Below are 25568 nucleotides of genomic sequence, written 5' to 3'. Positions count from 1 at the left end.
CCTCTGAGTCTTCCCTGCAGGGTGCCTACACGGCAGCAGTGAGGAGCAGTTCTTACAGGAGCCTTCAACAATCCAGGATAAGCCCTGTTCATTCAGAGCTAGGAGAGAAACACAAAGGCCCTGGAGAAGAGGGGAGAGACAGCCATCTCCTTCTTTCCCCCTCCCCACCCCCTTTACCCTTCTGCAAAGGGTGAGTCAGGTGTGAAAGCACCAGGCTGAAATGCATAATGCAGTATCGACTTGGGCATTCCCATTTTCCTACTAAGTCTGGCCACATAAATCCCCATCCCAATAATATTTGTATTGATTAAATAGGTTGGAGCATCCCTGGGCTCCAGGTCTCACTTCCCTCCCTCCCAGGATAAACAGATGGGGTCTCAGCTCCTCATCTGAATTTCTAATGAGACATTTAAATGGAGCAGCAGCATGGAGGCTTCCAAGTCCCTCTGCTGCCCTGGAGGGCAGCATCCTTCTTTAAGAGGCCAGAAGAGAAGTAAGAGGGGAAATGATCAGAGTGGTCCCTTGGGGAAGTTGAGGTATTGTAGGGAGTGGAGGAAGATGGGGATGAGAGTCTTGGTACTTGGTACTTACTTGTAGGTCATCACACTGTCTGCCTGCCACAGCCAGTGAATGGATCCTCTCCTCCTCTCCCTCTCCCTTTCTGTTATTCCTTCCCTGGCACAATTGCCTTTAGGTGTTATCTTACCCTATTAGAATGGAAGTTCCTTGAGGGCAGGAACTGTTTCTTTTTAAAAGCTGTATCTCCACAGCTTTGTACAGCACATAGTAAGCACTTAATAAATGTTCTATTCATTAATTTATCCCTCTAGCTCTCCTATCTTTCTAGAACTAGAGCAGTTCCAGAATTGGCCAAGGGATTATATGCACAGATGGTTCAAATCAGACTCTGACCCTCACTTCCAAGGGTCTGCCAGACCCCAGGCATCAACAATAGAGCAGCCTGGGAGGTCCAAGAATAGAGCAGCTTATAGGCTCACCCAGAGGAGGCAATGCCCCCACAAGACTTGTTTAACCCATGAGCAAATTGTGAAAATATTATTGTGCTGGAAGAAGTAAAAAATATGAAGGATTCAGAGAAACTTGGGAAGACATGAACCAATGCAGAGCAAAGTCAACAGGAAGGACCAGTAGAACAAATTACATGCTGACCACATTAATATAAAAGAAAACAATGTGGAATGATATCAGAAAATTCTCAACAACGGAGTGCCCAATTGTGACTTCAAAAGATCACAGATGTAGAGTTAGAAGAGACCTTATTTTTAATATTTTTATTTATTTTTATTTACTATATTATATATATTTTATAAATGGGTAAACTGAGATTTGGAGAGATTCGGTGATATGTCCTAACAATCTGAGGCAGCATTCAAACCTGGGCTTTAACAATACTACTATATCAGAGGTTTTAAACATAAGCCCCACAAACCTCTTGAATGTAGCCTGAATCAAATTAAAATTTAATTTTGGAAGGGTGGCCAGGTGCCTAGAGTGCCAGATCTGGAGCCAGAAGGTCCTGGGTTCAAACCTGACCTCAGACACTTCCTACCTGTATGTTCCTGGACAAGTGACAACCCCAAATGCCTATCCCTTTTTAGTCTTTACTATTCTGCCATGAAACTGCTACTCACTATCAATTCCAAAACAGATGGTAAAGGTTTTAAATATATGTAATTGAGAAATCTTTAATAAAAGAAATAAAACTAACGGGCAGGCATCTTTCTGGACAGGTTGGCTGCCTGTTTCTCTGAGTGATCTCAAGCTGCCCTCCCTCAGCTGATGGTCAGGTCTGCTTCCTGCCTCTCATTAGAGAAATAGCGACTACAGGTAAGAAATAAGGGACTTGTCAGACTCAGTCAACGTTTTGGTTTGAGCTAATGATACTTCTTCCTTACAAGGGAAGGTAGTCATTAAGAAATGTTACATTTTTGAAGAGCATGAATTAAACATTTTAAAAGACTTGTTTAGCCGACTGCCCTGTCAAACTTTCAGCCACCCTCCCAGAACTCCAGGGGAAACTGCCGTGGAGGCCAAAGCCAAATAGAAGGGGTGGAGGGAAGAAAGGCAGAGGGAAAGAGAATGGCAAAATCACAAGATGTTGAACCTGGAATGCACCTTATGGCCACTAGGTCCAACCCCCTCATTTTATGGAGGAGGAGAAGCGGCTTGCCCCAAAGTCAAATGATGGTAAAGGGCAGTGTCAGAGCTGGAGAGCTGGTGTTCTGACTTCTAATCTAGCCAAGTTTTGTCCCACTGAAAATAGAGGGAAGAGAAGCATCAGGGGGAAGACTGGAGAGAGGGAAATAGAGAGGGCAAACAGAGAGGAAGGGTAAGAGATGAAGGGGAGAGGACGTGGGAGAGAGACAGAGCACGGGAGAGACGCAGGGACCCACAGAAGGAGGGCGAGCTCCCGGCCAGCTGGGCAGAACAGGGCTCAGAGCTCAGCTTGCCCGGCCCAGCCCAGCCCCCGGTGACCGTGCAGCTGCCACACTCTGGGATCCCAAGATGAGGTCAGCTCTGCCCCGGGGCTGAGTGAGTGAAAATAAATGGAGACCAAGATAAAAGGTCCAAGAAATTATTTGTCTTGTTGTCATGTCACAACTGTAATGGGGCAAGGTCTGGGGGCCCAGCAGGCCAGGCATCCTGCTGTTTCAGCTGGAGAGCTCCCAGGGCACTACGCCCTCTCCCCCTGCCCCCGCCAACGCATCTACCCACATCCATCCGCAGGCCCCAAGTCCCTTGGCCCCCCAGCCCTAGGCCACCTCCCCCAACACACATGCACGCATGCAGCTTTCACTGTCTGAGCCTCCAAGTCTCCAAAACCAACTCATTTCAGTCACCAGACCTCCCTACTCCCTACCTCCTCTCCAAGGATCTGACTCCTGGGAAGAAGCCGCTTAGGGCTTTAGAACAGTCCTTCCCTATCCAGACTCAAAGGGCAGGGCCCAGGAGGAAGAGTGCAAAGTCTCTAACTTTTCTTCCAGTTCTTACATTCTAAGGCTGGGGGTAAGAGGTGGGGAGGAGACACAGAGACAGAGAGACAGAGTCAGAGAGAGAGAGAGAGGAAGAGGGAGAATGAGAGGAGAGGGAGGAGAGAAGGGAGAGGGAGGGAGAGGGAGAAGAAGAAAGAGAGGGAGAGAAGGGAGAGGAAGAGAGGGAGAGGGAGAGAGGGAGGAGGAGGGGAGAGACAGAGAGCATTTCCTAGGCCTCTGCTCAGGCCCAAAGGTTTTCCTTTTGGAAAACAATAAGATACCAATAAGATAAGGGGTTAGGTTGTTTTTTTTTTTTCAGGGTTTTTTAGAAGGAAGGAAGAGTAATGGCTTTTCTTTTCCTCACTATCCCTTGAGCCAGAAGTAATTTGGGAGGTTCAGAGGACCCCATGTGATCTCCCAGTGTTACCCCTACAGTTTAAGTAGAGCTTTAAAAAGTTCCCTGAGGGGCACCTCAACGGAGCTTTGTCACAGGGCACAAAATTAAGAGAACACTAAGAGACAGAAACAACAGATCTTAGCTCTGGTAGGAAGCTAACAGATAGCACATACCCTGGGGTGAATTCCTCTTCCCTACCCCCAACATCTCCCTCCCTCTCCAGCAGTAATCTTTTGCCAGTGTCCCAAGGTCTTTGTTTTACTCCCATAAGGTATTATCTTCTATCCCTTAATTGGGAGTGTACTGACTAGTTACAGCTCTGGGTTCTATTATATCCCTAGAGTCAGGGAAGAGAACAGAAAGCATTCTACAGAATTATTGCATAGTGAAAGCTAATATGGTACCTATTGCATATATACACAAATATGCACATACTCCCTGAATGGCTTCTCCTGCCATAGAATCTCAGAACTAGAAGGAGTCTCAAAAGGCATCTAGTCCAATTCTGAATAGGAATCCCTTCTACAAAGCCCTTTTCCAGTGGCTTTACAGATTCTACTTAAAGGCCCACGAAGTGGGGCAGCTCAGCAGCACAATGGATGAGTGCCCAGGCTGGAATTGGGAAGTCCTAGGTTCAAATCTGGCCTCAGACACTTCCTAGCTGTGTAGCCCTGGGCACATCACTTAACCCCAATTGCCTAGCTCTTGCCTTCTGTCTTAGGGTTCTTACTAAGACCTAAAGTAAGGGTTTAAGAATAAACAATAAAAGTTTATGGTATTGGACTGCCCATTCACTTTGAGCAGACCAATTGTGGGGAAGTTTTTCCTATCTTTAGCCTAAATCTTCCTTATTAAAAGAAGGACTATCAGGTCAGCAAAGATTCTGGGAGAAGCCCTCAATCCATACAGTTTCTGGGATAAGAGGCTGGTGAAGCAACAGATCAAACCACTGGACTCTCAGCTCAGGAGGGAACTCTGTGTACCCCTTATGCCCTCCCTTGTGTCCTCGTAGCCATCTCAGCCCCTGACCACCCCCTACACCCCACTATCCCTACCCCCCTCCAGGCCATGACTAACTTCCCTAGAAGGAGAGGTGGCTGGAAGAAGACCGAGTCTGCCCAGTGAAGTCTCCTACCATATTTGTCTCCATCTTCCCCTTTGGCGCTAATCCTCCGCCCCAACACCTGGATATGCTTCCCACTTGTCCGGCTGTACAGCTGGTACAGCCTCAGTTGCTTCCTGCTCACATCATCCCGAGCTCTCGTCTGGTTCTCCACATGGATACGGAAATCCACGTTCTCCTCGGCTGCCAACACCTGTAAGGGGGAAAGGGAGGCGGGGAAGAGACAAAGTGACTCTGGGAACCATGAGCATAGGGTCCTGAGTTCTCTCTTGTAGAAAAGGTCTTTCACGGGACTCAGGGTGGAATGGAGTTACTGGGGATGGGAACAAAGGAGAGCTGGTGCTGATGTCCCAGAACTCCTTTGTTTGGTTTCAGTTGTGGTTCTAAGCAATTGTGGGAAGGAACACATGACTCTCTTAAGAAAGGGTAGAAGATTAGGTTTGGAAAAATAGAATAATGGATCTAGGTTTGGAGCTGGAAGGAACCTCAGAGGTCATCCAGACCAACCCTCTCATTTTTATAGATGAGGAAACTGAAGCTGATAGAGGGTAAGTGACTTACCCAGTATCACACAGCTGAGAAATGAAGTGACTTGTCTAGAGTCAAATAGCTAGGAAGTGTCTGGGGCAGGATTGAAATCTTATCTGTGATATCACATTGTCCTTCACAGTGGAATCGAGAGATCTGGGTTCTAGTCTTGGCTCTATCACTGACTTGCTGTGTGGCCTTTAATTTCACACTGCATCAAATTTCCTTCCCTTTAAAATGGCAGCAACAACATCTGTCCTCTATCCTCACAGTATGGTTGTAAGGCTCAAATGAGACAACAGATGAGACAGCACTTTAAGAAGAAGTGTTATATAAACAAAACATATAGCATAATAGCTTTCAAGAGACAGCAGGGTAGACTGAGGGATGGAGCAATGGCATCGCCTGTTACCCAATTAAGGCAGACTCAGAATAGAAATTCAGATTCACCCTCTGACTCAAGATTTTGGAATCACAAGATAACACTCTTCTCTCCTGCTCCCCCAAGCCTCACCATAAAATGACCTTTCTAAGAATCAAGTTGCTTTTTCCAATTTTTCTTGCACTGGTTTTATTTCTTTTAATTTTTCCTCAACCTCTCTCATTTGTTTTTTAAAGTGTTTTTTAAGCTCTTCTAAGAACTCATTTTGGGCTTGTGTCCATTTTATGTTTTCCTTTGAAGGGGAGGGAGGGAGGAGATACCTAGGAATTTTAATGTAACAAACAAATTAATTCATTAATAATTTTTTAAAAGAACCAAATTCTTCCCCTTTCTTTTCCCCCAGTTTAGCCAACATAAAGGGCTTCTGAGTCACATAGTGGAGATATTGTCACCCTGAGGCGAGATTCTGATTCTTGTGCAAAGGATAGGAGTAGCCTAGAATCTGCCAGGAATTTCATCAGGAATAAGAATATCCATCTTGGCCTTCTAATACTCCCAGGACAGCCTCTATTCCAGCCAAATCAACATCCTCACTGTCCCCAAGATATACCCTAAGCATCCCAACCTCTCTCTATGCCTTCCACATAAGAGTGCATAAAGTAAGGGCATGGAATAGCAAACCCTGGGTGTGCCAACACACTAGGCCCATGCTTCATGCATTCCTATGTCCTGTGATCATATTAGTATCCCTATTCAATGCAGGTCCCTACACTCATCTGAGTGTCCAAATCCTAACCATACTTCAAGGTCCAGGTCAAGCCCTTTCTCTATGAAATCATCCCTGTTCATTCCAACTCACTCTGGATGATGAAACAATGAAAAGAGCTTGGGTTCACTTCTCATCTCTAATGTTTAGCACTGATGTGATCTTGGGAACACTGATTAACAGCTCTCAGTTTCCTCAATTGTAAAATGTGGAAGCTGAACTAGACAGTCTTTGAAGTCCCTTCCAAACGTCTAAGGTATTCACAGTACAAACTGTGAACCTCACATACTGACAAGTTTTGTTCAGGTATCTCCCACACGATTACAGGACAATGCATTCTATCCCTTTGCATGCTATCCCAACCCAAGGTTTCACCCCATGTGGGTCAAGTCTCCAACAAGGACTAATCTAAGGCCTGGATTAGGGGACATTAATACTTGGAGACATACCTCTAGCAACTTCCAATTCCACTTTGGGCTTAGGATCTCCTAAGGCAGTGGTTCTCAACCTTTCTAATGCCGTGACCCTGCAATACAGTTCCTCATGTTGCAGTGACCCCAAACCAAAAAATTATTTTGGTGGCTTCTTCAAAACTGTAATTTTGCTACAGTGATGATTCAGAATGTAAATACCTGATATGCATTATGTATTCTCATTGCTACAAATTGAGAGGTTGAGAACCACTGCCCTAAGGAAACTGAGGTCAGTTTGGCTTCAGCCTTGTATTTCATGAGGTCCATCTTGCTAATGCCAACAAGGAAATTTAACCCATTGAGGGAATCCCAAATTTTCCAGGAAGCTCACACTCCAATTATGACCTCAATATGTTTGTGTGTGAGAGAAAGGGAGAGATGCATGTCATGATTTATACCCCAGGTTTACTAAACGGATTTAAATTGTGGTCCCCCTTGGGTTCAGTCGGATGAATGGTAGCCTGTTTATAGGATGGTCTTGCCTAGAATCCCATCCATCTCTGAATCTGAATATTGTCAGTATCCTGATCCCTAGGCAGCACAGTGCTTCTCTATAGCCCCTAGGAATAAGTCTCTAGCATTCCTTATTCATCCTCAGACACCTTCTCATACTCACTAGGGACCTTATTGATCAGAGGTCAAACCAATCTTATGACCCCACATCCCCCACAGATAAGCAGGAAGCCACTGTTCCCCAGAAGCCAGTCCCACATTAATGATTTTCTTCCTGACTCCTCCAGACACAAAGTGAGTGACCTAGGGTCATCAAGAGGTATTGGGTAGAGCTTCTTCTCCAGGATGTGGGAAAGAGTCATCCTTTTCTCACAGCTTCCACTGCCTGAGCTAAACTCTCAGCTATCAGATAAATGAGGGAACACCCAAAGATGCTGTAAGGGGCAGGGATGACCATTGCGGTGTACCATGGAATCCTGAGATTCAAGATCTTAGTACCATGTGTGGTCCAATCTGTTATTTGCATCTTCAGATACATAGCAGGTCACATCACCTCCTCTGGAAGCATAGTCTAGTGTGGCTTAAGACTCTGGTCAGGAAGAAGCACCCCAGGACCTCTTAGTCCAGTGTATAATGTGGTCATTTCCCCTTTCCTTCTTGAAAAGATTTTCTCCACCTGGGTACTTGGTTGTAGAATTAAATATGATATACACAGTAGAGCACACAGGTCTACACATAAACCCATATATGTGAATCTCCCTTCTCAGGAATGCTGGAGAAGCCTTTCTAATCACCTTTGCCTGAACCACTCCACCAAGAGTCATCTCTCAAAGCCTGCATGTGGACCTGGGCTCTCTCCCCTCCCACCTTTTTCAACGAGCCAAGAGAGGGGCCCTTTTCTGGACCTCTGGCTGCCATCATCTGCTGAGGCAGTCCAACATTTTTTTATTAAACCTTTTACAGATTTGCAAAGGATTCATACTCCTGAACAACCTGAATGGAAATCAATGGTATTTTTTTTTTTGTAAATTGACTCACGTTTTAAATGCAAGGGAGGGGTTCATTATCTTAAAGTATTCCTAAAGTTAGGACTTTTCCCCAATTTGACTTTTAACATAAACATATTTTCCAAGGTCAGTTTTTTGTAATGGAATAACACCTGACCCAAGAATAACTTGCTTACTTCCCATTCCCCTCCCCACCCCAAACTTCATTTGGCTCCAGGATGAAATGTCAGAAAATATCTTCCTGTCTCCCTGTTTCTTGAAGGTTAATGTGTATGAAGAAGCAACCAATAGCAGTAACAGCAACACACTATCTTGATGGCCCAATAAGATTAAATCTCTTTGCTGATACAAGGTCACAAGACCAAAGGATTTAGTTGAAAGGCACCTTAGACACCTTTAAAAAAAAACAACGGAGAGCATGTAGACTTTTAATTTTTGATTCTCACTAGCTTAACTGATTTTATTTTAAAATGAAAACTACATGCCTCCCGTCCCCCACAAATCCCACTGTTTCCAAGTTCAGAAACCTTTCCTTGATTGGCAAACGTCTGACTGTACTTTAACTATGCCCCTCAAATCAAGAGTTTTTCATCAGGGTCAGAACAGTTATAAAAATAGGAAGATTTTAAAAGAAGCAGGGTACTATGGAAAATGTGCATTAGCTAGGTCCAATTTCCTTATTTTATAGCTAGGGAAACTGGGACCCAGAGAAATTAGAAGACTTCAAGTTATCACACATTTTACAAAGCAACTAAGGCTATGAGAAGGTATTGTGCTACCAAAAAACGCAGTAGGGAGGCAACAATGGAAAACATGGAAGGTCACACAGGTGAAAAGTAATAGATTTGGGATTCAAATCCAGGTTCTCCGGTTATATATCCAGTGCTCTATTCACTACAGCATAATGTCTCTGTCCAGCACTGTGGAGCAGCTAGTGGGCAGAACTTGGAGGCCTTGAGGCTGCAAGGCATTAAGAGTCACTTCCTCCTAAGGGCCCCAGGCCCAAAGAGACTGAAAGAGAGAAGGGGGGGGGGTGGAGGGAGGGAGAGAGGAGACCGAGATAGAGACTAAAAGGGGCCTTTTCCTGGCCCCTTCCTTCTCTGAATCCAGGACCACCCAGGATCCAATGCTGCACAGGAGTCACCTGCTGTGTGGCAGATACAGGCAGGCCCTTATCTCCACAGCACTCCTGACTTAGTTTTTCCTCCTCCAGGTGACCCTTCCCTTAGTATAGAGTACAGGAGAGAATAACAATGGAGATTTAGATAGCTTTTAAGGTCTGTCAAGCACTTTATCCACATTGTCTCATCAGATCATTGCTACAACTCCCAAGCATCACAGTTCCTATTTTACAAGAAAAGTAAGCATTAGAGAGAGGGTAAATGATTTGTTCATGGTTTCACAACTGAGAAGTGTGAGTAGCAGAATTCAAACTAAAGCCTTTTACTCCAAGTCCAGCACTCTTTCTTTAGAATTTGGATGCAACAGACCCAAATTCACGTCCTGGATCTTCCCCTTACTATTTGTGACACTGAAAATGCACTTTCAGTTTCCTCTTTGGTAAAATGAGGGAATTGAAGTATGCGATCTCTAGGGTACCTTCCAGTTATAACTTTTATGACCCAGATGGGGATTTTCCTGTATCTCTAGCAGTTTTACAGCCTCCAGGATCTCACCTATATCCCAGTGTCTGTTTAAAAGTCCTTCCAATCTCTTTGTATGATGTAGATAACACCATGAAAGCAACCTGGTTCTCGGTCCCTCTTTCTCCTTCAGCTTCTTTTCTCTCTAGGACCCAACCTAAGAGCTCTCCTCTGGATCTTTTCTCAACCCCTCCTTCCTCCTGGGACTCCCAGAGATGGAAGGGGCCTCCCCAGGTCTGCCTCCAAATGGCAGCACATTTCAACCCATCATCCTCTGTAATATTTCCTGTGCTCTTTATGAAGAGTCCCTGACACTCCAGCCTGAAAAACACCATGACTGTCATCCTGCCCTCCTGGAAATCACCAAGGAAACCCAGGACAGGCAGGACTTGTGGTGAACAATAACTGAATGGAGAAATATGTCTGAGGTGTTTTTCAGTTTATCAAGTCTTTTCCATACATTATCTCATGAGTTTCTCACAAATCCCCCGGGAAGTAGGTGGTGCTCTCTACCTTATTCACAGTACAGTAGGTATCTCCTCTTTTACAGATGAGGAAACTATCACATCTAGAACTTATGTGGTGAACACAACTACCAAGGGGGAGATCCAGGATTTTGAGTCCAGAACCAATGTTACTTTGCTGTCTTTCAACCCCAGTACAGCTGCTTCATGGACACTCTGAACCAGACTCAGGAGGGAGGGTCAGGAGCGATAGAAGATAAGGGGATTTCTCCAATTATCAGTCACTTGACCAAAAAATGGAGGGTGTAGACAGAAACAAATTTTTCTGTTTAGGCAGGTGATACTAGTACCTCATGGAATGGATGTTCTGACATCCATCCTTCTTCAATACTAACCCTCCCTCTATCACATCAACCCTCCCACCTCACTCTCCCTTCCCAAGTTCAAGCTCCTCTTCTTCCTGTTTCTCAGACCAAAAGAAACAAGACAAAGTCCCTAAGAGTGAGAACTTGAGGCTGTCTTATATCATGAGATGTTTAAGGCTATGGATGAGCCTTTCCTAAGAACCAGCTTCTAAAGATTTCTAAAAAGAGTCACCTCCCCCTAAGTCAGTCAATGATATTCCCCAAATCCAATATCTATTCTCTGCTGGCCTTTTGGGATTTACAGAATTTTCAGAGCTGAAAGAGATTTTATTTTATTTTATTTTTTTAAACCCTTACCTTCCATCTTGGAGTGGCAGAAGAGCAGTAAGGGTTAGGCAATGAGGGTCAAGTGACTTGCCCAGGGTCACACAGCTAGGCAGTGGCTGAGGCCAGATTTGAACCTAGGACCTCCTGTCTCTAGGCCTGGTTCTCAATCCACTGAGCCACCCAGCTGCCCCCTGAAAGAGATTTTAGAGAAGAGGTCATTTGGTTGAATGACTTCATTTTCCAGAGGAGAAAGCAAGCCTAAAGATATTTAAATTATTTGTTCCTGGTTACTCAGGAAATGGGGCTAAGTCTGGATTTGAATTCAAGTCTTATGACTCCAAATCTACTCTCTCTACTAGAAGTCATTCTTTTATGACATATGGGGGGGGGGGGGGCAGAAGAGTTTGGGCAAATGATGTCTATGCCACTGATTAGAGATAGAAGTAAGGAGGACAAAGCTTCCCAAACCAGATCCCTTTCCACCTAAACAGAGCTCTAAGAGATAGAAGCAGATACTCAACCTCCTACCTCCCACAACCTTTATTTCCTCTCCTTCCCACTAACCCATAAATAGAACACATTTGTGTCACCTTCCCACATGGACACCAGCTCATTCACATGTGCCACAGGCTCTAGGAAGCATGCTAGGGAAGTCTACTTGTTTCCTACCCATCCCCAATTGGGGATCCTCATCTATATGAGAACAGAGACAGCCAGAAGAAATAGCAGAGACACACATCGATTTTATGGACACATGGAAACAGAATAGAGAATGTTCCCATCCACTAGCATAGTATCACACACCGCCCCCGACATTTATCATTTAGACACACATACACTCCTTCCCCAGGAGAGCAGGAAGAAGTCCTTAGTTCTAGAACTAGGCAGGGTTCTGAAGAAGGGAGAAGAAATAAGGAGTGGTGCCTCATCTCTGGCCTAACGATAATAAGGTTTGCTCACAGTCCTTCGAACTCTAAGAGGACCAAGAACCCATCGCCATGTTGGGCTCAATGTACACAGCGTCCAATGGATAGGAGCTCAGAGGGCTCCAACACAGGCGGGGCACAAGTAGCCTTTATGAGCATACGGACAGAGATGACTCCAAATATGCACAGCTCATGTTTCTTTTGAGCTACTGCAATTCTGCTTTGTTCATAGAGCGCAGTGATTCTCTGGCACAGGCCCTCCATGTAGACTCTCCTGTGCCAGTGTCTCCCAGATCTCACAATCAAAACCAAAATTCCTCAGAGAGACCTTGAGACTATCCTTATATCACCTGTATATGTATTTTTCAGCAGCCAAGCAGCATAGTTACAACATTAGGCCTGGAATCAAGAAAACCTGAATTCAAATCTGACCTCTGACACTTATTAGCTGTGTGACCATGGGCAAGTCATTTAACCCAGTTTGCTTCAGTTTCCTCATCTATAAAATGAGCTAGAGAAGGAAACGGCAAACTGCTCCAGTATCTTTGCAAAGAAAATGGGGTCGGAAAGAGTCAGGCATGGCTGAAATGACTGAACAACAATAGTTTTTTCATCTAGGCTTGTGATTTTAATTATGTTAAGAATTCTCTGTTGGAAAATTCTCTTTACCAATGCAGATCTGCAACTGTTCTACAACTAAGTCAAACAAGAGTAGCACAGAAAAGTCAAGTAACTTGCCAGGGTCACACAGCCAATTTGTATCAGAGGTGGGAACTGGGCCTCATGACTTGGAAACCAGATTCTTTAACCATTAAACCACATTACAGCACACTGATATGTGTGTATGCTTATTCTCATGTATGTTTACATGCATATAGAGATTATAGATTGAGAGATGGAGAGAGAGAGAAAAAAAAAAAAGGAAGACAAAGTTATATACATACATGCATATAGTTAGGTGACCTGGCCAAGGTCACACAGATAGTAACCTGAAAGCACTAAAGTCTACAAAGTATTTTCCTTACAACAATCCAATTAAGTAACACAAGTATTATTCACCTCATTTTACAGATAAGCAAACAGAGGCTCAGAGAGGTCTAAGTGGCTTCCTTATAGCCACAAAATTAGTAAACATCAAAAGCAGGATTTAAACTCAGTTCTGTGTTTAACCCAGTGTTTTTTCAAACTACTGCTTCAATCAGACTATGCTTACTGTCAAGTGGCATTTCCTATATCCTCTGACTAACCCTTCCCTTTGTTCTAGGTTCTTGAAACTGTCAACGAAAAAGAATAAGATTTAAAAAACAAGTGGGTTGAGAACGTGGGAAGAAGAAGGGAGTGTTCCCCAGATGCCAAGCTAGGATAAGATTATCTTTTCCAAATTGCTTGTCTTAAAGGATCGGTCACCTCCTCCTCCTCCTCCTCCTTCAGTAGTGGGGCCTTACTCTCTGGCTTCAATTCTTCCAGGAATGATAATCTGAACATTGGTCCATGGTCCTATTCTCCAGGATGTGTAATTCACCTCTTTCCCTAGTATTAGTCCCATCCATTCATCTGTCCTCATACCAGGCAGCTCTCTGGCTTCAGAGGGAAGAGAGAGATACTTGTTAGAACACATAAAGTCTGAGGGGAAGAAAGGAAAATTGACTTTTAAGAAGAAAAAAGCAGTGGGGGTAAAAGGAAAGAGAAAAAGAGAGGGAGAGAGAAATCGGAGTGCCAAAGGAACTACCTTTGACTACGGATGAGAAGAGATAGGTACCAAGAAAGAGAAATAGATTATGATTAGCAGGAATGAGCACACACACACAGACACACACACACATACACACCCAAACAGAGGCATAAAGAGACATGACTAGATGAAAATAGAGGAAGAAGGGATAGAAGAAGAAGGAAGGAGAATGGGGTAGAGTCTCTCCAGAATGGTTATCAGACTTCGGCCTAGCCTCAGGAGAGTTCCCCTTCCACCTACGGGGAACTTTCATTTCATTTTACATTCCCCCTCAAGCCCCTCAGAAGCAATCCTACTCCTAGAGCCCTAATGGAAAAGTGAGAAGTCATGAAGGATCTCCTGCTTCAGCTTCAGGATCTCCAAGTCTTCGCCAAGTCAAAGGGCCGACATGAAGCTGGTGCAACTGAATCGTCAGCCCAGACTAAACTCCAGAGCTCATGATGAAAACTTCCTCTCAGCACAACTCTGGCACAAGCCAGGGGGAAGAATGGAAGAGAGGACGACGGCTCCCTTTGAGCGTGGGGTACGTGGCCGGAGGCCGCCTCTCTCCTGGAGGGGAGCTCCCAGACAAGCATGGGGAAGAGGCCTCTTTCGGTGGCACTCACAGCCCTCCCTCACCACTCCTCCAAATTACTCAGCATCTACTTCATATATATTGCATTCATGGAGAGAAGCTCCTCAAGGAAAGGGATCGTTTCTTTTGTGTGTGTGTGAATCCCCAGTGGCTTAGCCCAGGATCCAGTGTGGGGGAAGGGGGGTGGGGCTTAATGCTCATCGAACTGAATTCTCTTGGCTAGGTATATAGAATGCCTATAGGAAAACTGTGAGATGGCTCTCTTCACCAACGACCCATTCTGAGGAGCCTGGGTGAGACAATTCCACTAGGAGAAACATCTGGTTTAGAAGCACTCATATACATTTGCCACAAGAAGTGGTGCTAAAGGTAAAGTGAAATATTCCAGGACAACAGAATTAAGGACCACATCGACGTGAGACTGGGACCCTGGTGTGATGGATTGCTGGGTCTGGAGTCAGAAAGACCTAACTTCAAATGTGACCTCAGACATTTACTTGCTGTGTGACCCTAGGCAAATCACTTAACTTGTATGCCTCAGTTTCCTCAACTGTAGAATGGAGATAATAAACACCTACTCTTAGGGTTGTTGTGATGATCAAATGAGATATTTATAAAAAATATCTTTTAAGTGCTTGTCACTTAATTAGGGCTATATAAATGTGTTCCTTTCTCCCTCCCCAATCAATAACTCTCTTTCTGACATAGGAGCCATGATGAGAAATAAATATCCTAAGTAGTGCCCTTCTATATCAATGGGCAAAAATCAAGCCTTGTACAAAGTAGGCATTTAATAAATGCTTAGCAAATTGAACCAAACAACATTACTTGCAGAGTCACAGAGTTCAAGGATGCCCCACATTTCTTCTTTCAGCCAGGTTGCTCCCTCTCTCCTAATCTAAAGTCACGTTCCACCCATTCCTTGAAGCCTTGGGGGATCTCCCCTCTCCAAACGAACATGAATTCTCCCTCCAGTGTGAAAGCATGTCAGAGTTGCTGTTCACCTCTCCTTTTTACTAAAGACCTTGCAGCTATGTGGGAGCTCCCCAACCCCAACACTAATAGGAAGAAGGAGTGACTCACAGATCATTAAACTGCTAAGACAGATGCTAGAGCCCTCTTCATCTTCGTATCACCAGTCACCTACAAGACCACACTCACCGAAGGAATTGAAGAAGTTTTTTTGAATGGAATTGACTCCCCAGCTGCCATGTCACTCACTACTCTCAAATGCTTATCCTGAGATAATTTTTTTTAAACCCTTACCATTTGTCTTAATTGATACTAAGTATAGGTTTCAAGGCAGAAGAGAGATAAGGGCAAGGCAATTGGGTAGAGTGACTTGCCCAGAGTCAAACAGCTAGGAAGTGTCTGAGGCCAGACTTGAACCCAGGCCCTCCTGTGTCCAAGCGTTGCTCTCTATCCACGGAGCCCTCTAGCTGCCCCTTCCCAAGATAAATCTTAAACTGAGAATTTCTATTCTCACTTTTCCATACTGTCCCTTTCCCTGGACCCCAATGCTTTCTAGTCTCCCTTATTTCCCTCTTCTCTCCTTCGCCTGCCCCCAAAAAACATTCTCCAGTGATGTTGATAGGCTGATTGACAAAAGGTCCTGTGACCAACATTAGGAGCTGTTTACTAGTCTGATCTCAGCAGGTGGGAAGTCTTGCCCATCAGAGGAAGTTCAAAACCACTGAATCCCCCACTCGCATTCCATACATTAGCCTTTGATGCACAGATCATCGGTACCAGGCTGTGGGCCCTGCTGCCTTGGCCAACCCAACGAAAGCTGTTTGGTTTGGCAGGTTCAAAGATGGGAGAAGGAGGGAGAGGCAAAGGGGGTGGGGGATGAGCCCGGGAGAGAATGCAAACACCATCCATGAAGGGAAGGGTCAGAACACATTTCAAATAATAACAGTACAGCTCCTCTGCTCACCTAAACAGAATCCATTCTCTGAACTCCTTTGTGAAGTCTCTTCCAGTCATCCCTGCCCAGGGTGAAGTCTCCAGACTTAGGGTCTGCTCCACTCATCTGGTGCTTAGAATAACATGCCTTATATTGTGTAGTTAGCTTTTTTTTTCATCCTTACCTTCTGTTTTAAAATTGAGACAAAGTATCAGTTCCAAGGCAGAAGTGCACTAAGAAGCTAGGAACTTAGGGTTAAGTGACTCACCCAGGGTCACACAGATAGGACGTGTCTGAGGTCAGATTCCATGGAGGTCTTTAAGCAAAAGCTGGATAAGCACCTGTACCTATGCTGTAGAAGAAGTCCTGGGTGAAACAGGAGTTAGACTAGATAGTTTCTGAGCCCCTTTACAAGTCAGTAATCCTATGCTTCTCTTATTCTTTTCCTACTATCACAGTATAGTGCTAGACCCAAAGTGGGAACTCATTCTCTGAAAGAACTAGAATTTAAGACTCTCTCAAAATGACCAATGTAGAGCATCTTTTTTAATGCATAAGACAAAGAAATAGAAATAGCAAGAGGAAATTTTTTATTTCAAAGTAAAATTATGATTTCTGCTTATAATTACTTGTACTTAAAGTATATTTGCAAAAGAGGATTTGTAGTAAAAAATCTTATTAAATAGAAGAAATTATTTTTACAACCTTATGTTGCACATTGATGTAATTGACCCATCTAGTCCTTCTAAAGTTAAATGTTTATTAACGTATTAATAGTAACTCAAATACCTTTTTTCACTACTTACACGAAGGGCTAACTAGTTACTGCTGTTTAAGGCCTCTCTATCCAAAAAAAGGCAATAGATCACCCCCATTATCCTTTAGGGGAGTCTCATTTTGCTGATTATTTCCTGAGGCATTTAGGAATGCTGCATATGTATCATAGATTGGAGATGGGCAGAAATTTTGGTTGGACCCAAGGTAAAAGAAACCAATTCTTACCCCCCCCCCCTTTTTAAAGTATCTTTACACTTTCCTATCACCTGATTTCCCATTCACTTCAGATCTGTGTGTTAGTATTTTTCTCACTTTGAGTCAAAGCTAACTCAAAAAGTCATCAGATAAAGAAAATATACCCTCTTGACTCTTCCCATCAAGTCTAGTGGGAGGCTCAGGTGAGGGCTACCCCTAACAACTCCCTCCTGGATAATACCTCAAACATCGGACAGACACTGACTGCATCAACCCCAAGAAATGTTTTAAAAACTGTTTCCTAATCTCAGCATGTATGCTTGACTCCAACAATGTCCAAAGTCCACCTCCATCCCTCTCTCTGGGATATTAGCACAAGGAAAATTGTAGAGGGTTCAGTTGTTCCTGTAGGAGTTGAGCTACATAGCCTTTGAAGGTCCATTGTAATTGGACTATTGGAAATTCCAATTCTAAAAATCTGTAATTATTATATAATAGAGTTTTAGAATTTGTCAATCTAGAAGGGGCCTCATCAACTCTCTCAATCAGAGACCCTCCCAGAATGCAGCCTGAACCAGACTAAAATGTATTTGGGAAATGTTTAACAAAAATAAATTAAACTACAATGTAACACAGATAAATGTTAATTTGTGGTTTTCTAAATCAATATGCTTTGGAGTTTGACAACACTGCTCTAATCCAATTCTAGTTTTAAAGATGAGGGAACCAAGACTCTGCTCTTTAAGGTTAGGATTTGCCCAAAATAGCAAAAAAAAAAAAAAAATTCAAATCCGGGTCTCTCTGTGTTCTTTCCACTTACCACACTCTAATTCCATGATTTTAATTCCTTGCACTGGTACACTCTAGATCTATTCTACAGGAGGTCATGTGGTACAGGGAAAAGAGTACTGGATTTAGCACTAGAGGTTCTGTGTTCAACTCTTGGCTCTATTACTTCCTGTAAGTATCTCAGCTTCAATTTCCTATTGAGTAACATGAGGAAATTTGAACTAGCTGGAAGCACCAACTCAGAAACAGAAATGAGGATTATCAGTTGAGAAGTCTAATAGATCTAAATGGATCAAATCTAATAAATCAAATTTAGAGCACTATTTATATATATATATATGCATATATATATATAAAGTCTAATAGACTGAGATGGATCAAATATAACTGATCGAACATAGATATATTTATTTCTATAATAGATTTTAAAAGATAAAATCTAACAGATCAAACTTATATATCTAGATTTATAAACTCTAATCATTCAAATTTATAGATCTATAGCCTAATATCTCTAAATAGAACAAACATAGATCTAGAACAATCTAACAGAACAAATAAATCTATTTAGATCTAGAAAGTCTAATAGATCTAAAAGGAAGAGATTTAATAGATCCAAAACCTGGACCAGAAATGAGAGCTAGAAGACACAGCAACCAGAAAAACACATTCAATGCCATTCCTAAAGAAAAGTTTCCATGGACTCTAAGAGGTGGGTCAGAACCTTAGTTTCTCACCTACTCCCTCTCTAAGGAGATCTCTCTTGGTAGGATCTTTCACTCCAGGACCAATTTGTGCTTCATTTACTTCATTCTTACAGGGATGCACCCATTTCTAGAGGTTGTTTCAGTCACTCATAGAGAGTGCTAGTCAAGTCAGAAAACCAATCTGCTTCTTGGATAAATTCTATGTAATCTTAGTCAAGTCACTGAACTTCTCTCTGTAATTCCATTTCATCATCTGTAAAATCAAGGCAATTATACATGCCCTAGTTCCCTCAGCAGGTTTTTGTGAAGATAAAGTGAGATTAGAGATGTGTGAACACACTTTGGAAAGTTAAAAGTATTGCACAAATATAATAAGCTGCTCGTGGGGGAAGGTGTGGAGAGAAATCACAGGGACACCCCAAGAAATCTTCACCCTTTGGCCACCCAGTGAGCCCTAGTTTCCTATCATCATATAGGAGGGTACTGTCTCCTGACTGGCCCCCTCCCCATCTTGGCCCTTCTTAAGGGACTCAGTGAGGAAGTCGGTCAGAAAAGGGGTGGGGGGGTGAGGGAGAGGAAGGATGCAGAGGACATTCTATCCTTCCAAGTACCATGTGGTGGGGGAGGAAATGAGCTAGAGAGAAAAGGCAGTACACAGGAGAGGTGGAAACAAATCATCAAAACTCTAGGCAGAGAAGTGTCTTTCTCCATAGCAGCAGCACCCCCTCTCCCACCCCCCATCTTCAAGAACTGCAGCCTCCCTCCCACTTTGCTTTCCGCATTTTCCAGCCTCTCTCTGTCTCAGGCTAAGCCCCCATTGCTGGAACCGGACAGGGAACAATGTCAGGCAGGTGCCGGAGAAGCAGGGAGTGAAAGACCCAGGCCGGTGTCATTGTCAACGTTCAGCCAAGTGCAAAAAAGCAATTTACTTGTCACGGTTTCTGCTCTTTGCTTAAATTTTTAAAATTCTTCCAATTTTAACCATCTGAGGTGTCCTGAGTTACTCGGATAAGGGGTTTTATTAAATTCCAGGCTTTCACTCAGTGGGGTCCTGGCCAGGGGAGGGAGAGAGAGGGCAGAACTGAAACCCCAGCTAACAGGGCAGGTCAGTGTCCTCCTCTGGATATTCGCCTAGAAACATGGCTTTGATTTCAGGGTGAAGGATGGGGGTCCCTGCAGGGTCACCCTGTGGCCTGCATAGGTCTGTGTCTCCTGATGACAAGAAGGCATTGAAGTACAACTGACTGGCCTGGGCCATGTTGCATTTAACAGAAGCATGGTGGAAAACCCCAGAAATCACATTTTTAGAGCTGGAGGCAACTTTTAAAGGGAAAAAAAGGAAAGATGTGGGATTTTTTTTACTATTTTGCAGCAAGACTGCATTACTTACTGCACGGATTATAGATGAGAAATAAAGATGGAAGGCACTAGATTGTTATAGTAGGGAGACTTTGGAACATAGATTGTTCAAACTAGAAAGGGATTAAAGATAGTTTAGTCCAGTCCCCTAATTTTACAGAAAGAGAAAATGAGGCCCAGACGATAGGACTTGCCTGGGTCATAGAGGCAAGGGAGAGAGTTAAGACTAAAGCTCTAGCCTCCTGCTGAGGCTCTGGTTCTCTCTGCTATATTGCACTGCCTTCACTAGCATTCTACCTGCCTCAATTTTTCCCCAATTACTCCCTTGAGGCTATTGAAGAATTTTAAGTAAACATCATTGTCCCATCTTCTTCTCCTCAAATGCTTTCCATTTCTCTCAGGCTAACGCCCCTCTTTGGATACCCTGGTGTCCGATAAGTGCCCACCACCCTTCACCTTCATCTTTCTAATTGTTCTCATAAAGCCGCTGGGTGGCAAGATCAAAGAGACTATCCACATCAGCTGGAGATCAGGACCACAAAGTACTTCTTTCAGGGGTGCGGAATCCTAGAATAATAGCCCCATAACCCCTTCAGGTATGGCTGTGCACTCATGACTTTTTTTCTCCTGGAAAAGGGAGACAGAGAAGCCCTGCTCCTTCACCCTGGGATGCTGGGGGGAGGGCGAGAGGATGGAGGTCAATGTCCTCACTGGAAAGGGTTTGAGGAGACAACTAGATTATGAGGTTCTAATATCTAAGGTTGCCTCACTCAGACAGACCACCCAACTGCTCCCCAGAAGCACCAGCTCTCATTCTAAAGGGGGGGGTGGATGGGAGGTGGAGGTCAGGGGAGGAGGAAAGAGGCTCAGCTTCTTACAAACACAAAGACACAAAAACAAAGACCACACACACAAAACCTTCCTGGGCCCCACTTCAGGAAGCTCAGGCACTGGCCCCAGGCAGGTATCCACATCAAAAAGCTGAGGGTGGCATGAGGGTCCAAACTGTAACATGCTTCCTCTTCCTCCTTTCCCAAGCCCTTCTCCTATCCTCCTTTTCATTCAGAGGCCAGTTCAATTCCATGATACTATTGAAAAGGAATCCTAGATTAGGACTGAATGGGGATCTTAGATAATCTCTAAATCCACTCCCAGACCCATATTTGATAACTAAAGTCCACCCCAGATAGGAGATGTAGAATGAGTAGAGTACTTCAGGCCCTGACCTCCATCTCGGACCAGGGGTCTCCCCTCCCTCCTAGCAATCCCCACACTCCCTACTCCCCCGAGACTAACACACAGGGTCACATCTGCTCTTGCAAACGGGCTTGTCTTAAGTTACTGGCTCCTGCCTTATCGATCCAGAGAGCCACCCGGGACAGGAGTCACCGACCCCAGAAAGCCATGCAGGAGGAAAGGACAGTCTGTCCAACCGCAGCCCTTCCAACCCAATCATCTGGCAAGCTGACCCTAATTGCCCAGCACACTTAACTTCCAGAATTGTTGCTAACGACTCCCCAAAGGGGTGGGGGTGGGAGGGAACAGCAAAGGCATCTGTCCCCAGGACCTGAAGAACAGGTCTTCCCTGGGGCAAAAGAAAGTGATTAGCCAGGGAGGGGACACCACGGAAGGGAGAAGAGGTAGCAGAAGTCCCTTTCACACACACCTCTTGCCCTACAAAAGCCCCAACAATAAATCTGTGATACTTCTATTTCTAGGAAGTTATGTGTGCCCCTGCTCACTAGGACAATTATCCAACAAACTCCTGGCATTCCCACTAGAAAATCTGGGAAACTACAGACCTCTAGTCATCTCTGCCTCTCAACAGTTACCTGGCATTGTAAGGGTCCAATACAAAGGGCCAGCCTCCCCTGGACGTATTCCCACACCTGCCCTCAGTCAAGTCAGGGGGAATGGGGGAGGTGCATAATCCCCTTGGCTAGAGTCCAGCTCCCCTCACTGGTCTCCTCCCTCCCTGCCCCAGGTGGGTGGGGGCCCCAGCAGCTGGGGCTTTGGGCTTCCTCTCTCTCCTCCCTCCCCCCCACCCCCAGTGGAGAGGCCGCCCCTGGTCTGGTTCTAATCGTAGCTGAGGCAGCTCTCTCTCTCCTTTTTTTCCTTCTTTTCATTATTTCATGGTTTTGGAAGCCAGCGCGTTCCAACTGTCTGCATGCCAATAACTTCCCCAAGTCTGAAGGCTGCTGAAGTAAGAGATCAGATTTTAGCAAGTGCTTTCCAGGCGGGGCGCCAGCCCCTCTCTTGATTCACTGAGAACTACGAAGGGGAACAACCCTAGGTCTGAGCAACCTTCAGCGAATGAGTGAGGATTCACCCTGCTGCCCCCCCTCCAAGGGTGCTGTCCACATAGCCCAGCTAGCCCTCAAACTGTCAGGGTCTCTCCTTTTTTGTCTTTCTTTCTACTCAAATTCCCCCATCCCCCCTTTCTCCTTTCTCTTCCCCTCCCTTGAAATGCAGCAAACGCCTTTGAAACCACAGAGTAATTTACAGCTGAAGGTTTCTCTCTGGACTAGAAATCAGCTCTGCTGAAATAAGGAGTCTTTTTGTTTTTATAATCTAGGAGCAATTTTCAGGGAAAACAATGTCAAACTCCTCGAATGGGTCTTGGATCTGGTCATATTTCTGCAGCTGATCAGCGTCTCCTGACATCAAACAGTCAAGGAGAAAAAAGAAACACATCAGGTTGAGGTACACAAGGGGGATAGGGTCCGTTGTGTCCCCCACTGAAGGCCAACGGTACCACCCCAGGGCGCCTACTTGCTTTCCACCCTTCCAACATCCCAGGAACAGGTGCATAGCCAGTTCTGCCTCCCTCTCCGGGCCTGTTTCACCCTCGCTGCCCGGGGCCACCAGAAAGACTGGGGAACAAGAGGCTGGGGGAAGAGGTGCCTCCGGCTGGTTGCCCGAGGGAAGGGGGGGTGTAGCTAATGGAGAAAGACTCCAGCCATAGGCAGTGAGAGGAGAACCCAGAGAAGCTTGAGCGCACCCTCCACCCGGGAGACCATTAGGACTAGGGACAAGACCTGCCACCCGGACGTGGAGAACCAAAGCGGCTAGAGCCCTAGCACCTGCCGCTGGGGAGGGCGGGTCCGCGTCCCCCCAGTGCCCGCCCGTGGAGAGAGCCGAGAAATGTCACGTACCTGTACCTGTAAGCACAGCAGCAGGAAGTGTAAACATCTGCAGGGGGGAGAGAGAGTGAGAGCCGGTCAGACGGGGCGCTGGGTACCCGGGACGACCGCAGAAAACAGCAGCCACGGGGTGGGAATGCGAGTGGGGATGGAAAGTGGGAAGACATCGGGGGACCGGACAGACGCTAGGGATGAAAGGGGGTGGGGCGGGAGGGAGGGTGAAGGGGACACCCAAAGACCTAGCCTGGGGAGGCGCGGCACTTACAGGCAAGTGCAGGAGGAGAACACTGAATACATCGCTGAGAAGGGAGGAAGGCGGCGGCTTCTAGCCCGAGGTCACGTCACTGCGCCGGGGCCCGGGTCCCAGCCTGGACATGAGAGGCGGCGAACTACAGCGGGCGGCGCCGCGCGGCTCCGGGGGGGCTCCAGCGGCTCCGCTCCGCGGTGCTGGGCCGGGGGCCGGGGAGAACAAGGACGGGAGCGGGCGCCGCCGCCAACGCCGCCGCGGTCGCTGCTGCTGCTGCTGCTCCGCTGCCCTGCCGGCCGCTCCCTGCGGCATCAGCACCCCCGCTCCTGCTGCCTCCTCTGCCGGGGCCCTGAGCCCTCGGGGGGTCAGAGGAGCTGGCGCTTCGGCAAGACCGGGAACTTCCGAAGCCAGGGGAGGGGGTGCCTGCCCGCTCCTAACCTCCTGGGGTCGCTCCGGACCCGACTCCTGGGTGCTGCGGCTCAGAGATCTGACCCGCTGCCTCTGGAAGCCTAGTCTCGTCTGCGGCGCAAGCAGGTTATTCCGGGGACAGCATGGCCGGCCGGGCAGAAAGGTCGGGCGGGGCTGCCTCTTTGGGGGGTGGCGCGGGGCTGGGGGGTCAGGGCGCTGGGGCCGGGGAGCACTGCTTTGGGGAGGCGTTAAGGCCGCTCCGTCTGGGCTCCCGCCGGCTCATGTTTCCTACTCGCCCCCTCTCCGTCCGTTCGCATCACCACCTCCCACCACAGGCGGCGGCCGGGGCGTTTTCAACGCGGGCGGCGAGGGAGGGGGGCCAGAGGCGGAGGGGGGGCTTAAGGGGGAGGGAGGGCCGGGGCCGGAGCGAAGCCGGCACAATGAGGATGCGGGGCTGGGGGGCTCCCCCCTCGGGGCGCGGCCGGACGGGAGCTCAGCTCAGCGGTGTGCACCGCGCCCACATCAAAGGCGGCTCTGGAGCGGCACCGGCGGCGCAGCCTCCTCCTCCTTCTCCTCCTCCCGGCTCCTGGCTGAAAAAAAGGGGGTGGGGTGGGGGAGGGGGGCGAGGTCGAACTCTCGGCGATGGTACCGGCTTCTCCGGGGGGCAGGGCGAGGAGGCGCCGGAGCTTATTCAACAGGAGAAGTCAGTCTCGGTCCGCTGAGCCGGGTCTGGAGAGTCGCGGAGCCGTCGGAACTCGCGGACGCAGTTACGCTGCGGACAGCCTGCCCGCTCCGCGCCCCTGCCGGCCGCGGCCAAACTCCAGAGCTCATTTCCAGCCCGTCAGGCACTGAGCGTCCTCGCACTCACACACTGACTGGCGCTCGGGCGGGGAGGGGGAGCGGCGGGGTGAGGGGGCGGGACAGGCCCAGCCCCCGGGGCGGCTCCGGGGAGTGGAGGGGGGAAGGCGGTAACACACCCCGCGGGCCCACGCGAGATCGCGCCACCTCCTCCCGGCAGCCCCCAGACGGTCGCCCCACTTCGAGCTGCCCAAAGCGTAGCGCTTTGGTACGGATGCTCTATGGTCCACACATTACATTGCCTTTTGCACTTTGCCTCCTAATTCTTAGCGATTCCTCGAACCCCTAGTTTTTTCCCTGCCTGCTTACGAGGCTGGGACAATTTTTTTTTATCTTTTGCCACTCAACATTATTGGGGGGCCCCGGGACGCCCCCTCTGGGCCTCAAAGCCTTCGGCCATTGCTTTCAGAAATATAAATGGCTGCGGAAACGCTCGGCTGCCACCTAGTGATCCCTATGCGTCGTCGCAGCCTGTCGCCCTAACAAGTCTGACCCCAATCAAGATTGTCAGGGGCTCAAACTTTCCTCAATCCTTTAATCCCTTTCCACCACCACCACCCAAGCCCCTCTGCCATCCTCACCCTCACTCCAGTCATTCACTAACAGCTCTGGGACTTTTATTTCATTCTCTGTAGTTTCTCAAACAGTTTATGCTCTAGCCAGATTCTTTACAAATCGGTCTTCCCTCCACGTGTGCAAGTCCCCAGTTACTTCAGCCTCTTCCCTTGACAGATGGGTTTAGAACTCATGGTCACAAGGAAAATATGGGGAAGCAAATTATGTAAGGGCTTAGAAATCTTGGTATTAAAAAAAATGTTCTAGCATTAAAAAAAAATCAAGGTAGAGCTGTTCCCATTCCAAAGCATAGCAAAATTAGAGGTTGACTAAATCAGGAGGGGTGAAGTGGTATGTTTTCCTTAGATCAGAAAACAGTGCACCCAAGCCTACACCTCTAGAATCATCACAGAATTATCACTAGGTCAGGTGTAAAAAGCTCTAGCTAAAATTATTTGAGATATCTAAGGC

General features: G+C 46.6%; 1 protein-coding gene across 1 annotated transcript in view; it reads right to left on the bottom strand.

The window, feature by feature from the left end:
• Window positions 1-23448, bottom strand: part of FGF18 (fibroblast growth factor 18) — a 48389-nt gene extending 24941 nt beyond the window's left edge. Inside the window, exons 1-3 of the mRNA XM_007474004.3 lie at window positions 23295-23448; window positions 23042-23078; window positions 4526-4706 (exon numbers count right to left, since the gene is read on the bottom strand). Coding sequence (XP_007474066.1) covers window positions 4526-4706; window positions 23042-23078; window positions 23295-23326 — 250 coding nt within the window. The 5' untranslated portion in view covers window positions 23327-23448. The remainder of the gene's footprint in view (window positions 1-4525; window positions 4707-23041; window positions 23079-23294) is intronic.
• Window positions 23449-25568: the final 2120 nt, after the last annotated feature.

Source organism: Monodelphis domestica, chromosome 1 (genome assembly GCF_027887165.1).
Source record: "Monodelphis domestica isolate mMonDom1 chromosome 1, mMonDom1.pri, whole genome shotgun sequence".
In the NCBI taxonomy this organism is placed as follows: Eukaryota; Metazoa; Chordata; class Mammalia; order Didelphimorphia; family Didelphidae; genus Monodelphis; species Monodelphis domestica.
This window is presented reverse-complemented; position numbering and strand designations above follow the sequence as displayed.